General features: G+C 31.6%; 1 protein-coding gene across 1 annotated transcript in view; it reads right to left on the bottom strand.

Annotated features, from left to right (window-relative positions):
• Positions 1-15541, bottom strand: part of ETNK1 (ethanolamine kinase 1) — a 67501-nt gene that overhangs the window by 14865 nt on the left and 37095 nt on the right. The window contains exons 3-5 of the mRNA XM_031938455.1: positions 15391-15531; positions 13679-13821; positions 1027-1110 (exon numbers count right to left, since the gene is read on the bottom strand). Of these exons, the coding sequence (XP_031794315.1) occupies positions 1027-1110; positions 13679-13821; positions 15391-15531 (368 nt within the window). The remainder of the gene's footprint in view (positions 1-1026; positions 1111-13678; positions 13822-15390; positions 15532-15541) is intronic.

The following is a 15541-nucleotide window of genomic DNA, read 5'->3' as shown; positions in this document are numbered from 1 at the left end:
CAAATCGACAGTGATCTCTCCACCTCTTTGAATTTATGGTGCTATTTACAGTTTACATCATTTATTTAGAGATCAATGAGGTAAATCCATTTGTGAATGGCTTCTCTCTTGCTCCAGACTCCAATAATATTTGTAAAAGGCATATAATGGGTTTTGCCTACATCTGCATATGTATTAAATATATTAGAAAATGCAGTATGTAGAAAAATTTGATGCTAAATGAAAGCTGAAAGCCATCAATAAATTTTGTAGGAGATTAAATTTCTTCCTAGATTATTTTCAAACTACCAAAAAGTTAACACATCTGGAGCACATTAAAATTTAATGCTGACACACTGGCAGTGTCACTTACTTTCAAATAAATTATTCATTTGGAAGAAAGTTAGCAGAATATTCTAATCTACTAAACCTCTAATAGAATAAAATACTGCTCATTGCCAAGATATATCTTAGTGTTTTTTATTTGAGGAAAGGGGGGCAATTTTTTTTTTATTCTCAAAGCAGAGACCATTTGAAGAAATGCTTCAACATTTGTACTTTCAGAAACAAGCTTCCTGAATACAAAAGTTATGGCTATCAATTTTTAAAATTTTACTCAATTCCAAAGCCTGGTTTCATAGTGGCAATAAAATACATTCATGGTATTTTCCCCTAACTGCCTTATTAAAAATAAAGAGATAAGAATGATATTTCCTCCATATTAAGTATGAAGTAAACATGAAATTGTAGTATATTCTTCAGATGCTTTACAATAACTGGTAAATGTATTAAAAGTCCTTTAAAAAAGGAGATTCAGTATTTAACCAGTATTATTACAATTACTCCAAAACACACACACACAAACAGAAAGTTGTAGAAAACACATGAAAAAAATTGCTATTCTAAGCTTAATCTTTGATTTCATATTTTACTTTTAATTAAATACTAATTGTGTTTTGTGAGGTCAGAAAATTATGCCATCAGTGTATTAGATACTAATTTAAATAAAAAAAATCTGGTTCCAGAGTTTTAGAATTCAGACTTTACCTGCAAATTCATTGAAATGATTTCCAATATCATATGCCAGGTAGTTGTAGCCAGAGTACTCATAATCTATGAATTGCACATCACCTATGTGAGACACAAAAACAAAGACATAAGAAGTCACATACAAGAGGTGCAAACCCCTATGCTATTTGTGTCTAAGTATATCCTCCAATATTTCTATCTCATTGTTTGTGCTCAGTTACATGCAGCTCTGAGACAATACCAGGGTAAGGCTGTGAATTTTATGGCACTGAGCTTTTAACTTTTTAAAATTATCTATTCTAGTCAACAGCATTCATTATGTCAGAAAAAGTTCAAATATAAACAGAATAAATGAAATGGTTCCCTAGATTTAAACAAAAATAAGAATTATTTTTCACCACATGAGGGCACCAAATACTTCAAAGAGCGGATCTAGCTAGATTTAATTCCATGGATGTTGCTATTGAGAAATGTTATCCTTTAAAACTACCAATGACCTATAATTTTTTAAAGATGTAATTTAATACAATAACCAAAAAAATGAGTTTAGTGAGTAAATTTAAATAGTAAAAAGTTGTAGTCATTTCTGAAGTAAAATATTTTCCCAATTATTCCAAAACTCTTCTGGTTCTGATTACATCCATACATCAAGGACTTGTGATTTTAATAGTGTTGGAATTCCTATTATGTAAATCTTGCCACATATCACAGCCAATATAGCTTATGCTCATAGTTAAAGTCTCTTGGGGCTCAAAGATTTTATAGGCTGCCCACTGATACACAGGTGGGATTTGATTTCCATCTTTTCTTGCCCCTAATTTCAGTATTTTATGTGCTGTCACATTACCTCTCTACTGACTGCAATTATAGGTTTGTGTGTAAAATTACTTTTTAAACTATGTCTTCCCCACAACAGACTAAACTAAGGGATTAAAGCATCATAGCTTTAGGCTGTAAACAATCTTAAAAGACCATATAATCCAATTCTCTCAATCATTTTACATATAAAGAAACCAAGAGCCAAAGAGGTCACATGATTTGCCCAAAATCACAAAGGTGGTACAAAGCAGAGAGCTAGGGCTGTAACTCAGTTCCCATGACTCCAAATTCAGTGCTCTTTCCATTGTACCACAAAATAACCTCCTCAAATATATTGTCACAAAGCTTTATGATAGTTAAAGAGACTGATGGTTAAAATATTTGCATTTTAAGAAGCTTGTTCTATTAAAATTTCGGTCTAGAAGTAGCTAAGAATCCCTTAACTATGAATCCCTACTCTAACATGAATGACTTTGGAATCATTCAATTCTAATCTCCACGTTGAAATTTTCAAAGAGTCTATATGTAGATGTGTTTAACAGTGCAGTATTCCCTAAAATTAAAACCTGTGGCACAAGATTTTTACAATAATTAACTATTCATGTACAAAATAATATTTAGTGCTACAAATTTCATTAATGCTTCTCCATATCAGAACCCACAAAAGTACTAAGCTCCTAATTAGAAATGTTAAGTCTTCAATATTGAAAGATATAGTTTTAGGAAGCCCACAAAGGGGTATTTTAAGGCCAGGTCAAAAAAATCAGCCAACAGTTTGACAATTTAATCAAAACAGTCAAGCTACACTAACACAAACCATTCACTGGCATTTTCCAAATAGCAATAGATTTAGCAAATCTTGAACTGTACTGTCTTGTTAGAGATTTGTGTTTAATGCTGGGAAGCCTCTCTTATCAAAGCCAACCAGAGAAGCAGAAATGGTATGACGAAAAGTTTCAAGGCAGATGGCAGTCCTTTAAACAAAAGCAGAAAAAAATTTAATTCAAATGCATTTAATACAGAAATTGTGACCTTATTTAAACAATAGTCAAGTCTAAATTCAAATACTAACTCAAGAGTAATCTACATAATGAAAATTCATTATCACAATCCATATTAAATGTATACTTCCTAGAGTCAATGTATAAAGTTCAAAGTTTTGTATTGATTTTGCTAATAAATGTACTGTTTTGTCCACTTTATATTCTTCAACCAATAGGCTAATTATGTCAGAGAAGATATAATGCTTATTTAGCATGTCTAATTTTGCAAATGTATTCAGCAGTTTTTCTGATAAACAAGAAAATGGGTGATAAAAGAAGTTTTAAAAAAATCTATTTTCCTAAAAATATAACATCAAAACAGCATTGTAAGCATAGGACTTGGAAGTTAGAAGATCTGTATTTAATTAAGCCCTGCTTGTGATATGTAAGAAAGTTTTGTGTTTGTGTGTGTGTAATTTTGGACAAAATTACTTAATTTTTTTGAACCTAAATTTTCTCATCTCATCATATATAAATAAAATTACTTAATAATAGTAATAGTACTTTGGGTTTGCATGTCATTTGATCCTAACAACAACCCTGTGAGGCAGGCACTGCACATATTTCAATTCATTACATTTTACAAAGGAAGAACAAATCAAATGACCTGCCCAAAGTCACATAGCTAGTAAATGGCACAAATGGTATTAAAATACAGGTCTTTTCAGACTCCAAATCTGATGCTTCTCCAACTACGTTTACAATGATATAAATATGAACTTTTATTGCCATACTTCACAAAATTGTTGTGAGGATAATAGTTTGCAAAACAAAGTGGAGAAATGAATGTAAGCCATTATTTTCTTAATTAAAAAGAGACAGAGATCATAATTTAGCTACCAACACAATAGTTTAAATTAAACGTACTAGTAGTAGAAAAGGAACTAAACAAAATCCAAGTACCTTTTAACTCCAATGTACCATAACCCAGATAGGTAAAGGCTTATTACTTAATCATAAAACTGAATCAACAGTTAAAATGAATATTTTTTAACATTGCTGTTGATTGCTTTAGCTTTCAAAGCACAGAGTCTTCTAGAGCTCATTTAACTATTTCATGCCAATAAAAATACACAGCCCAGTCCTGATGTTTAATTTTGCCACAAGTGAATTAACTAACAAAAACAATTTCATACATGTACTCAAAATTTGGCATGTAAAGCTAAAAATGGCAGGTAAAAAAAAAATCTAACCCCTGCTTCCACAGTGGACACAACTTAATAAAAACATAGATAATTTAAATAAAAGTTAAAATATTTTGATATGAAAGTTTTAGCATTGACTTGTTGTAGTGGCATTAATTCATTATAATTAGCCTTTATTTTTAAAGCTATGTTGTTTATAATTAATGCAATAAAAAAATAAGAAAATGAAGCTAACAAGATACAGATGAGGCTGTTACCAGGCTCCGTGCATGTGAACAAGTGATGCGATAAACCTCCAGTCAGTGCGTTTAAGAAGCACGGTGTGCGCCGCCACATGGCAGCAACAATGGCATACCTAATCTGTAGCAGATGAAGAAAATTTGGCAAACTCACATTTTACAAGACACAAAGCTTAAAAGGAAAAAAAAATTTAAAGAAAAGAGTCCGCATTAACTATCTTCTTTTTCAAACTGTCACAACCTCAAGTGGAACTCAACTTTAAATTTAATCTTTTACAACAGATCAAGATCGAAAATGTCTGCTTCCCTTGTTTCATGTGCCAGAAAATCAGAGTACTATACTAGAAAATATATTCCCAATGTATCAAATTATATTAAATTTCCACTTCTTTAAAAATTCAACATTCTTCTTATTTCTAAATTTTCATCAGAAAACTCCTATCCTTTTGGAACTTAAACATTATTTTCTTAATGAACTAATACTTTTTAGTTTATATAAAATGGTCAACATTTTGGGATTTTCCCCACACACAAATGGTCCTAACAAAGGACAAATAATTCTTGTTTTTAATTATACTGTATATATTGCATGCTCTGTACAACTTGTTAAAAACTCAGGAACTTAATTGAACTCAGTTGCTCTAAAAACATTCATTTTAAAAAACAGAAGAATTTTAAAACTAATAAAATTGGAATTTTGCTATTAATCATGTATAATCTCTTATTTACTAAGGATGTATTTATTTATTTGATATGATTTTAAGTTTCCTTCCCAACATAAGAAAAAAAAAAGCCAGTAGAGGATCAAGGGATGTAGAAAGTATTATGCATCATTAGCACAGAACTGACAAAATATTTAAAAGTTAGGATAGACTCAGTGGAATTATAAGCTCAAACAAGACAGAACTTAGAGTAGCCATGTGAAAACAGTATCTGATTTGAAAAGCACTTGAATGGTCACACAGTATAACTCATACCTGAAGAAAAAAGTTTGTCTCTATCTACAAAAGTACTGAAAAGTAACACCCAGTCTTTTTAGGAAGTCCAGAATTTAGGTTCGAAAATCAAACTGCACAAGTATAGGGAAAAGGGATAACATTACAAAGTAGTTCATGTTAAAAGGAATTCTATTGAAATTTTAAGTTCAATGAGTCATACAAATATTCTTAACATAATCTTAGCCTAAGTATTCCATAAAAGAGAAATGAAGGCTTCACTTAATGGCTATAAGACATAAAAGGTATTATATCTACAGGCAAACTATTTTAAGGATGATTCAGAAGCATTTACAGACACAGGTAAGAAATAAGACTTAAAGGAAATGATTTACCTGGCAAAGAAAAAACTTGAGTCTTGGCGGGGAGGGGACACTTCTGAAAGCAATATCCAAAATACGCAAATGGGTTGTTAAGTGAAGGCATTAGACTATGCAACTAAATGGACAATACAGGACAGAAAATTTTAACCTAAGTAAAAACTTCCAAACAGAGAGAATACAAAAATAAAACAGATTAAGAATATTAATTTTTCTACCACTAGAGGTCATCTTCAAAACCATATGAGAACTTGTGAGTGTTGTAATTCAACATATGAACAAAATTTGGATTAAATACCTTCGGAGTTTCCCTCCCAACTCTAACTTCTGTTACTGTGGCTGCTCATCAGTCTTAAGAAGGGAAAGATGTTAAGCTGCTTGGAATGCATAGAAGAGAGGGAAGAAAGGGTGTAAAGTGAGGGGGGGGGGGGGGGGGGGGGGGGGGGGGGGGGGGGGGGGGAGAGAACCCACAGAAATAAAAGTACCTTGTTAGCTGACTATTTTGATTCCCTTACATGGAGGAAATATCTTATAGTATGGAGATTTGGAAACAATGTTGAACAGGAAAAATGTAACAGGAATGTTTTCTGGCTATTAATGCATCAACAAAAATGAAAGGATATTTTTAAAAACTGGTAATTATGTTTCAGAGTATGATGATTTAGAAATGATTGATTACAATGAGCTAGTGAAGTAGAAATAAACGACATTTTGGGGTCGCACATTTATAACTCTAGGGATGATTTTTTTTTTTTTTTAAACATGTGAGAATCATACATATGTGTCTTTATTTTGAATTTCTTACTAGGATCAGTCTGCATATATTTTAGGTACAAGACTGATACTGTATCCTTTTTTGTTTTATACTGAATAGCTACTTTGAAATCTTACTGGGATTCTTGTCTATTGTGAAATGTAGGTTACCAAAAATAAAGAATAACTTCAGTAAAAATAAAAATCACTGTGTTCCTAACAAAAAGACAACTCTTTCAATTAAAATGTTTTTTAAAAGTTTTGGTAACTTAAGACAGGAATAAAGCATTTCAATGGAAACAAGTGGTAAGAATTGAATTATGCGTATACAGAAAAAAAATGAATCATTCAACAAGCTTTGTCTCCATTTTCTATATATAGTTAAAATTTAGAAATGTATGAATGATTTTTCTTTTTTTAGCAATTTTTTCTACTATTGTTTTCCTAGCACAAGTGATCTTGTTCAGAGCAGATGCCTCATAAGTGTTTGTTGGTTTGAGATGAAATTAAAGATCTTTAACCTGATCTTCATTAGCTAGGTTATTTTGTTGTCAATAAAACAGGAGGAAATTTTCTAAAAATGTAAGGTTTCTGGATCTTCTACTACTAAACAATATCAGAAGCCACCATTTTGACAAAAAATTAAGTATTAACAGCAGCATGCCAAAAGATTAATCTAATTGCTCAGTTGTCCAGAAGGAAAACATTTTTATTAGGAAAAAACTCTGGACTGGAAATCTGAGTTGAACCCAATCTTCCTCATCTATTGGTGATTCATGACCCTGAGAAAGCTTTATAAAAGCATCGATTCAGAGCTAGAAGAAACATCAGAAATCATCTTAATATCTTATGAGAAAACTGAGGCTCAACAAAAATAAGCAATTAAACAAAGAAATGTTGATAACAAAAGAGCAGTCTCTTTTTAACTATAATCTTCAGTTACCTCACCTGTAAAAAAAGAAAATGCTCTTATACTATCATCTCAAAGTTGTTAAAAGGTTAAACTACTTAGTAATCAAACAAAGTAAATTCAAGTTAGTATTGTCAGCAAGTAAATTTGAGAACCAAGAAAAATTACTACAGTAGAACAGGTTAAATAAGACCCAGAATTTGGAAACTAGGCCAAGAGTAAATCTGGAAGCCAATAAACAAAATTATTATAGTGGTCTAAATACCGGCAACGTCCAAATATGAACTAAACTCCTCTTTCTTCCCCAAGTAATTATCTCTTGAAAAAAGAAAAAATCATACCAGTACTCAATAAAAAGTATTGATGATCCATTATATTTTTTAATGTTTGCAAAAGCTCATACACGCATAAAAATGTGTGTATACATATATACAAATACATACATGTCTTGATACTTCGAAGGAGTGGGATTATCACAATTTTACAAAATAGGAAATACCTTGAACCAGAATCATACAGATGAATAGCCAAGGCAAGGTTTGAAGCTAGACTTTCCTGACTAAAAGATAGAAAACTGACAGATTTGAAATCTGGGTAGAAAATGGGGAAAAGGATGAAATATTGTTTATAAAGACGTTCTAAAAATGGCTTTAGAACACTGGGGGCATATCCTGATATTTGTTATCATTATATGTCATGTTGACTGTCTCTCAAGAGCTAACCAAGTTACTTTCCATTCAAGAAGCTTTAGAATAAAAAACAAACTGATAGTTCAAGTTATCTCCCAATCGGGTTCCTTTTCACCCTTACAAACTAATTTATTACTTCCCTATTACAAAAATCTATATTTTGACCAAAATATCTTTGCTCTTCCCCATACATGGCCTTCTGATGAATGCCTCGGTGCCTTTGCTCAGATGATTGTCTTCCCAATGTGTACAGTATTATCCTTCCTTCTTAAAATCCCTAGATCTATTCAAGGTTTTAATATTATCTTGGATTTTTTATTACCAATCTACTAAAAATCTACATTCTCCAAGAGAGAATCCAATAACCATTTTTCATTACTCATTATTTTAATCTCTTCAAGAGCACCTGACAATTCTGGGCCTCTACCCTTAGTTTCCAATACTCTATATAGTCTCCAGGTTTTCTTCCTAACTTTCTATCCTGATAATGTCAATGTATTCCTATCATTCTGTTATTGGCCTTCTTTCTTTCTCTGACTATAAACTCTTCAATTTCATCCACTTAGCTGGTTTTAATTATCAATGCTAATGATTGCTCAACCTCTAATAAGAACTCCTTCTATGTACTTAATTTAGCTAACTACTTCAAACTCAAAACACTTCTCTCCCTTAAACCACAATTATTCTATCCTTAGCATTGTCACCCAGACTAGAATCTTCAAAATCAAGTTTTGATTACTTCTTTTCCTAAGAACCCACCACAAATCCAAATAGTTGCAAAGTTCTACAAAAAATTGGGAGGCAGTATGGCACTTGGATTTAATATTACAAACTAGCTGCTACTTATTTGCCAAAAATGTTGGACAAGCCACTTGGCTTTTATGGGCCTTAATTTTCTCATGTATAAAATAAAGGGTAGTAGAATCTGAGATCTCTAAGATCCTTTACAGTTATACAACAATCTTAAAATAACTCTACTTCCAAGATTATTTTTTTGGATTCTCTTTCTCTCTCTCTTTTTTTTTTTTGTTGAGGCAATTGGGATTAAGTGACTTGACCAGGGTCACACAGCCAGGAAGTGTTAAGTGTCTGAGGCCATATTTAAACTCAGATCCTCCTGACTTCAGGGCGGATAATCAATCTATTCACTCACTGCGCCACTTAGCTGCCCCCTGATTCTCTCTTCCTTAGCTGCAAGTACCTCCTAGATTCCCAAAATTACTTTGTCATTATTTTATACTTCAACTTGTAGATGTCTCCTCAAACAATTTTAAATTTCCTTAGAGAAAGAACTACTTCATTTTTGTCTTTCTACTTTCCAGCAACAAGAACATACAAGGACTTAACACATATCGATCGGTGGTTCTTTCTGTAACATTTTAACTACGCCAATTTAAGCTCTAGCTTCATGTCTAGGAGAAATTCAAGGCAGTTTCGATATCGCAGAGAGGACACAGGACTTAACACAAGTCATAAGACAAACAGTTTTGCCTCTGATACTTCTACATGATTAAAGTTCCCTAATATCAGTTTCCCAACTGTATTTATGATAATATATGATCTTGCTACAGAGTCTACTTATAAGAAAAAGTGCTTTGGAAACAAAAGCTTTATATAACGTTTATATTTATTCAGAGCCATGTCCCTTGTCTAGCCTACTATTTGAGGGCAGAGCCAAGACTAGGCAATTATTTATCAATGCCAGGTCACCTTCCCCAATTTTTAAAACATTAAGTACCTGGCTCACACTTCATCTCTCTCTACTACCATCCTCCTTCCTTTTCTTATACTAGAAAAATTCAACATGCCATGCTCATGTTCTTACAAGTTTCATAATCATCTTAGTTCCTCCATCTCACCAGTACCTCGACAACATATTCCACCCCACCCTAAGGATAGTCATGTGCTTGATCTCACTACAAGTGTTCCACTTCTAAATGCATTAACTCTGAAATTATTTTCTATTCTACTGTCAGTCCATTACTTCATTCCATCTCTCTCTCATGTTACCCGCTAAACTTATTTTTAATCCTCCTTGTGAATTCTAGTCTCTCTACCCCTCATAACTCTTTTAAGTCAATCATCCCTGCTGTTTCTCCACTTCCCAATCCTAACTCTATAGTTCATTACTTCAAATCAAGACTGTCATCTATTCTCAAATCCCTTAACCCCTCAACCTATTATTGCTCATAGCCTGCAAAATCATACTTATTTGAAGCTCTTTTTACATGCTACTAAACAAGAAGAAACCTTGCCTAATGTTTGTGGCAGCCCTTTTTGTAACAGCAAGAAACTGGTAATTGAGTGGATGCCCATCAATTGGGAAAATGGCTGAATAAGTTATGTTATATGAGTGTTATGGAATATTATTGTTCTGCAATAAACAACCAACAGGATGATTTCAGAGAGGCCTGGAGAGACTTACATGAACTAATGCTAAGTGAAATGAGCAGAACCAGGAGATCATTGTACATGGCAACAACAAGATTATACAATGATTAATTCTGATGGACATGGCTCTCTTCAACAATGAGATGATTCAGGCCAGTTCCAATGATCTTGCGATGGAGAGCCATCTATACCCAGAGGGAGAACTATGAGGACTGAGTGGGGACATACCATTTTCACTCTTTTTGTTGTTGTTCAACAAGATAACTGTATAAATAGGTATGCATATATATTTCTATCATGTTTAACATATATTGGACTACTTGCCATCTAAGGGAGGGAGTGGAAGAAGGGGGGAAAATAGGAATAAAAGATTTTGCAAGGGTTAATGTCAAATTATTATCCATGCATGTGTTTTGAAAAATAAACAAAAAAGAAACCTTGCCACCAAGCTGACCATGTCCATTAAAATTTGTTACTGAATTTCACCGAGGCCTTCACACTGTAGCAAAGCAATCCTTTCATTCCTCTCCAATTTTATTCTCTATCCCACTTCACTTCATTGGCTGTTTAAAATTTTCTTGAAGCTTCTCACACAATTCCTTCCCCCCAACTTGGAGCATAAGGTCTTCACTTATGGACCTTCTTCCCTTACTTATCTTTGTTAACTTAATTATTCATTATTTCCTCTCATGGCTCTTTATTCCAGCCACACTTTATCCAACATTTCATCTCCTATCTTGGATACCTTAAGCCTTCATTTTTGGACTGATTTCCCATGTCATCAAGGCTGAATTCCATTCAAGGGTCAGATCAAGATCCATTTCCTAACAGAAACTTTTCTCTCTCATCCTGTTCATACTCTCTTCTGCTTCCCCCACCCTTTTTCTTTTAGCATTCCCCCATCCGCTCCAACTAAAATTATTTGGTTATTTGTTTTTCATATGTTTTGTATTTACTTAATTGTGTATATGTTGTTCCCTCCTAAGTAAGCTCCTTGAGGGTCAGGACTATTTTAACTTTTGCCTTTTTAATTCTGGCATAACTGGGTGCTTAATAATTGCTTGCTGAATTGCACTGGTCTCATACCTACTATTTTCTTAATGGAATCTACAGATTTATCACATGATAACAAATCATTAAGAATATGATAAGGGACTCGGTCATTCCTAATACCTAGATCATGAACACTGACACTATGGTAAGGAAAAAACAGACATATCTTTGAATGTAACACAAAGATACCCACAAAACATGAGACAAAGAGGGGGTGACTGTTGTAGGACATGGAGGTGGAAGGGAATTTAAAAATACTTAAGGACAGCTCTGTTGCAAGCTGTATTCTGGAAGCTTTACTGCTATATAAGTCTAACCCAAAGTATTAATCTAGACTATTTTTCTTGTGGGAGAGAAAAGTGGTCTCATATCACTGATCAAGAAATCCTTCCTAAAGAAAACTTTGTTTAAATATAAGTGGTTTGGTTTTATTTGGAAAAATGAACAAGCTAAGATGCTATTTAAAAGAAGGGAAAATGACATTTAATAAATAAAAAATATTCTGATTTTTTTGTTCAGTTATACTCGATTTTTAAGTTTTGTTTTGTGAAAAGAATATGTAGCACAAGAAACTGGGAGAATAAAAATATGGAAAGGTTATAATAAACCTCTATTTAGAAACAAATACTCACTTTTTCCAGTTAACTTGAAATTAAAAATAAAGCTGAGTTTCCACTTCTAAGGTAAGATGAAGTCCCCTTAATGTAAATTCTACTATGTAAAGTATGAGTTAACAGGCCTTGCACTAAATTTAAAAAATAAGACACTGCTTTCATTGCATACCAATGTTTTCAATTGCAAACAGCATCTAGATCCCGGTCATTAGCATATTAGCATAAAGTGTAATCTATGTGCATTATAACTATTTTACATGGTAAGCAGGCAACACAATTTTAAAGAACACTGTCAGGTTTTCATATACATGTATGTACATACGTACATATACATACATATTTGTGTATTAGGAACAGAACACCCCCCTCCCCGCTCCCAAGTAAAATTATAATTTTATTTTCCCACAAATACAAAGAGTTTATTGTGACAGCAACTATCATATTTTTTTTAAAACTAACTATGTACCCCTCCTTCCCTACAGGGGAAAAACAAAAACAACTTTATTTCATGTTTAGAAGAAAGCAAGAGCCAAACATCTATTTTGAAAACTATGTGATAATATCAACTAAACTTGACAGTGTTCCTTTGATTTATTTAAAAATCATCTAACTGAACAATCTTAAACTTTTGGATAAAAACATCCCCAAATTTAAAATGACAAGAAATGAAAAGAATTTAATTTTTAATTGGTGGCTTTCTGATATATGATTACATATATTATATTTATCAGAAACATAAATATAATATATATTACCAGAAGGGCTCCCTAAGTTGGCATTTTCCACATTTTTTCTCTAAAATATTGCCAACTAAAAAGCGAAGTGGCTATCGTCAAAGCCATTCTTTTTAATTATAAAATGCAGTCAAAATGCATCATTACCAAATATAATGAAAATATCACAAAAGTTTCTTTTGCCCAAAACATTTTATTTTAAAATATTTACCTCAAACCACTTGGTCCAAACTATATAATACAACTAAGTCTTACAAGTTTTATATTCAAACTCCCAAACTAGTTTTTGAAATACAAATATTCTAAGAGTTAATTTTTACAACATAATGAAAGCAACAACCAAAATATCCTACCTCCAAGAAATATATTGTCTATCTCACAAATACCTCAAAGGAAAAACGAAACTATCAAATATTTTTAATGAGAATTTGCCTATATATTTCACAAGATGGGAATAAAATGATCATATGCAAAAGCATTAGTTAATAAATTACTTCACTAATGAGGACTCTTCTTTGGCATCAAATTATCTAAACAAATCAGGATAAAAAACTGGTAACAGGAAACCTGGAGAAACATTATCTCCTAAGTCTGCTGTCCTTCTCAATGTTGAAAATAAAAATCTATAAATACTAGGCAACATTACATTAAAAAAACCCTCTTTACAATCAGGGACATTTCTAAACCATGCATCCAACAAATTTATTTAATTTAATTAAAAATTTAAATTTAAAATTGATAGTTTACAAACTAACAGTTCAATTCTGATTAACATATATATACAGTAATATACTAATTAATCTCAGCTATTTCCATTTATCATATATCCATGTATCAGTCATGTATCAATTACATAAGACTTCATGTGTTTTACATCCATGCATTTCAATTAAAATCATATATACTGTAGAGAAAAGCCAAAGAAATTTTAAGTAATTTTACTTACTGCTAGGTCAGATACCTACCTTGTTTCTCATTGTAGATTATATTCTTACACAACAGGTCATTGTGACAAAGCACAACTGGTGAGCCCAGGTTTGAAAGTATCTCCTTCATCCATGTCATCTCCTCTTGAAGAACATGAGGACTTGGCACATCTTTTAAGAACCTTTCAGGTTTAAAAAAATAATCTTAAATTACATCTTTCTTCTTTTTTCAAAATTTAAATTTTTTTATAATCATACTGAATTACCCCTTTTTGTCTGGACCCACATAAACATTTACTGTATAGTAACTTGGCTACTTCTAAAATAAGTACAAAGGAAAAAAAAAAAAAAACCACAGGAGAATTGAGTATGAAATATAGGATAATTACAAAATCCTAGATAGAATACAATGTTTAGATTACACAAATGTCTATGAAATAAAAAATCTTTTAAATCCTGACATGCTACATTTTGTTAGATATAAAATAAAACTGGGAATGGATAAAAAGTTAATAATGCTAATGTTTATAGAGTGATTTGAGGATTGAAAAATGTTTTATATGACAACAGATTTAGGTTTATTAACCCAATTAAAGAAAATCTTAATTTCAGGTATGATTAGGCCCATTTTATAGCTTGTCTCTGAAGTTACTGATCTTAAGAAATAGAATTTGTCAACAAAGTTCTTAAAAAAAAAAAAATTAAAACGCAGATTTCTCTCTTCATTCCTAAATTTTTTTATTAGACAAGTTGCCTCTGTAAGGTATGCTGTTAATATAATTATAATATAATTATCTATATAATTATGCAAACCCAAATATCCCAAATCCTGCAATTATTGCATCACATACCCACATACATATATATACACAAAACTACATACCCAAGGATTTCTAAAGTTGTGAAAAATATCATAAAGACTTGTCATCAAAGTGATTCTAACAAATATATGAAATGAAACAGAAAACATGGCTTAAAATGTAGATTTTGCAAACCTTAGTGTGTTTTTCACTTAAGCACCAATTTCATTATTTGCTGAATTTTAAAACTCCTGGCTTGTATCCTATTTATATTATATTTTGTATACAAAGTATGTCTCTATTCAATATTCTTTTGAAAAAGAAAATTATTTTTTGCTTCTTTCCAGCTATTGACTATAAAAGATACTATAAGCATAGAAACATAAATCCCTAAATGCACCTAGATTTAAGTCCAATGGAAAATCTTCTGATTTATTGTTAATATTACTCAATGTCATTAAATTATTTGTATAATTATAATATTATAATTACATAATTTGTTAACCAACAAAAATAATAATACACAGAAAATGTGATTTGGAGAAGAATATTTTAATTCTAAAAATCATAAAATCCAATCAAAAACTAAAGAAATAGTTATGTATTATGATGAATGAATATACTCGTAGTAATTAAGCAATCATCTCTATGCTTAAAATCTTAATTTTCATAAAATATTGATATTTTGCTATTACTATATGGTCATGACACTTTTTTGTTTCTAGTACATTATATTATTTCTATATCAGAAGTCATGATACTTAACTCAAAGCAGCACATGTTGGAGCAAAATCTTAATGATAGAATAGATATGGGTTTCAGATTTCCCTATTGATGGGAAACTCAAAGACACATTTCATTATTGCATACCAAACAGTCTTTTCTTATTAAGGTCTCTTCAATACCATCTAATTGTCACAAATTAATACCAACTGTTCTTACAATTTTTACCTTTTATTAATATCTTCATCAGCAAATTCTGTAGGAATGAGAGAGAAATATTTTCCCATCTTTAGCCATAGATTAGATTTGGGAATCCAGCCATTGTGTGCATGTATAGCATGAATTTTAGCAAGGTGACGAGCAATTAACCTGTTTAGAA

The sequence above is a fragment of the Sarcophilus harrisii genome, chromosome 5, assembly GCF_902635505.1.
Source record: "Sarcophilus harrisii chromosome 5, mSarHar1.11, whole genome shotgun sequence".
Lineage (NCBI taxonomy): Eukaryota > Metazoa > Chordata > Mammalia > Dasyuromorphia > Dasyuridae > Sarcophilus > Sarcophilus harrisii.
The sequence above is the reverse complement of the archived record's forward strand: the minus strand, read 5'-3'. Positions and strand labels throughout refer to the sequence as shown.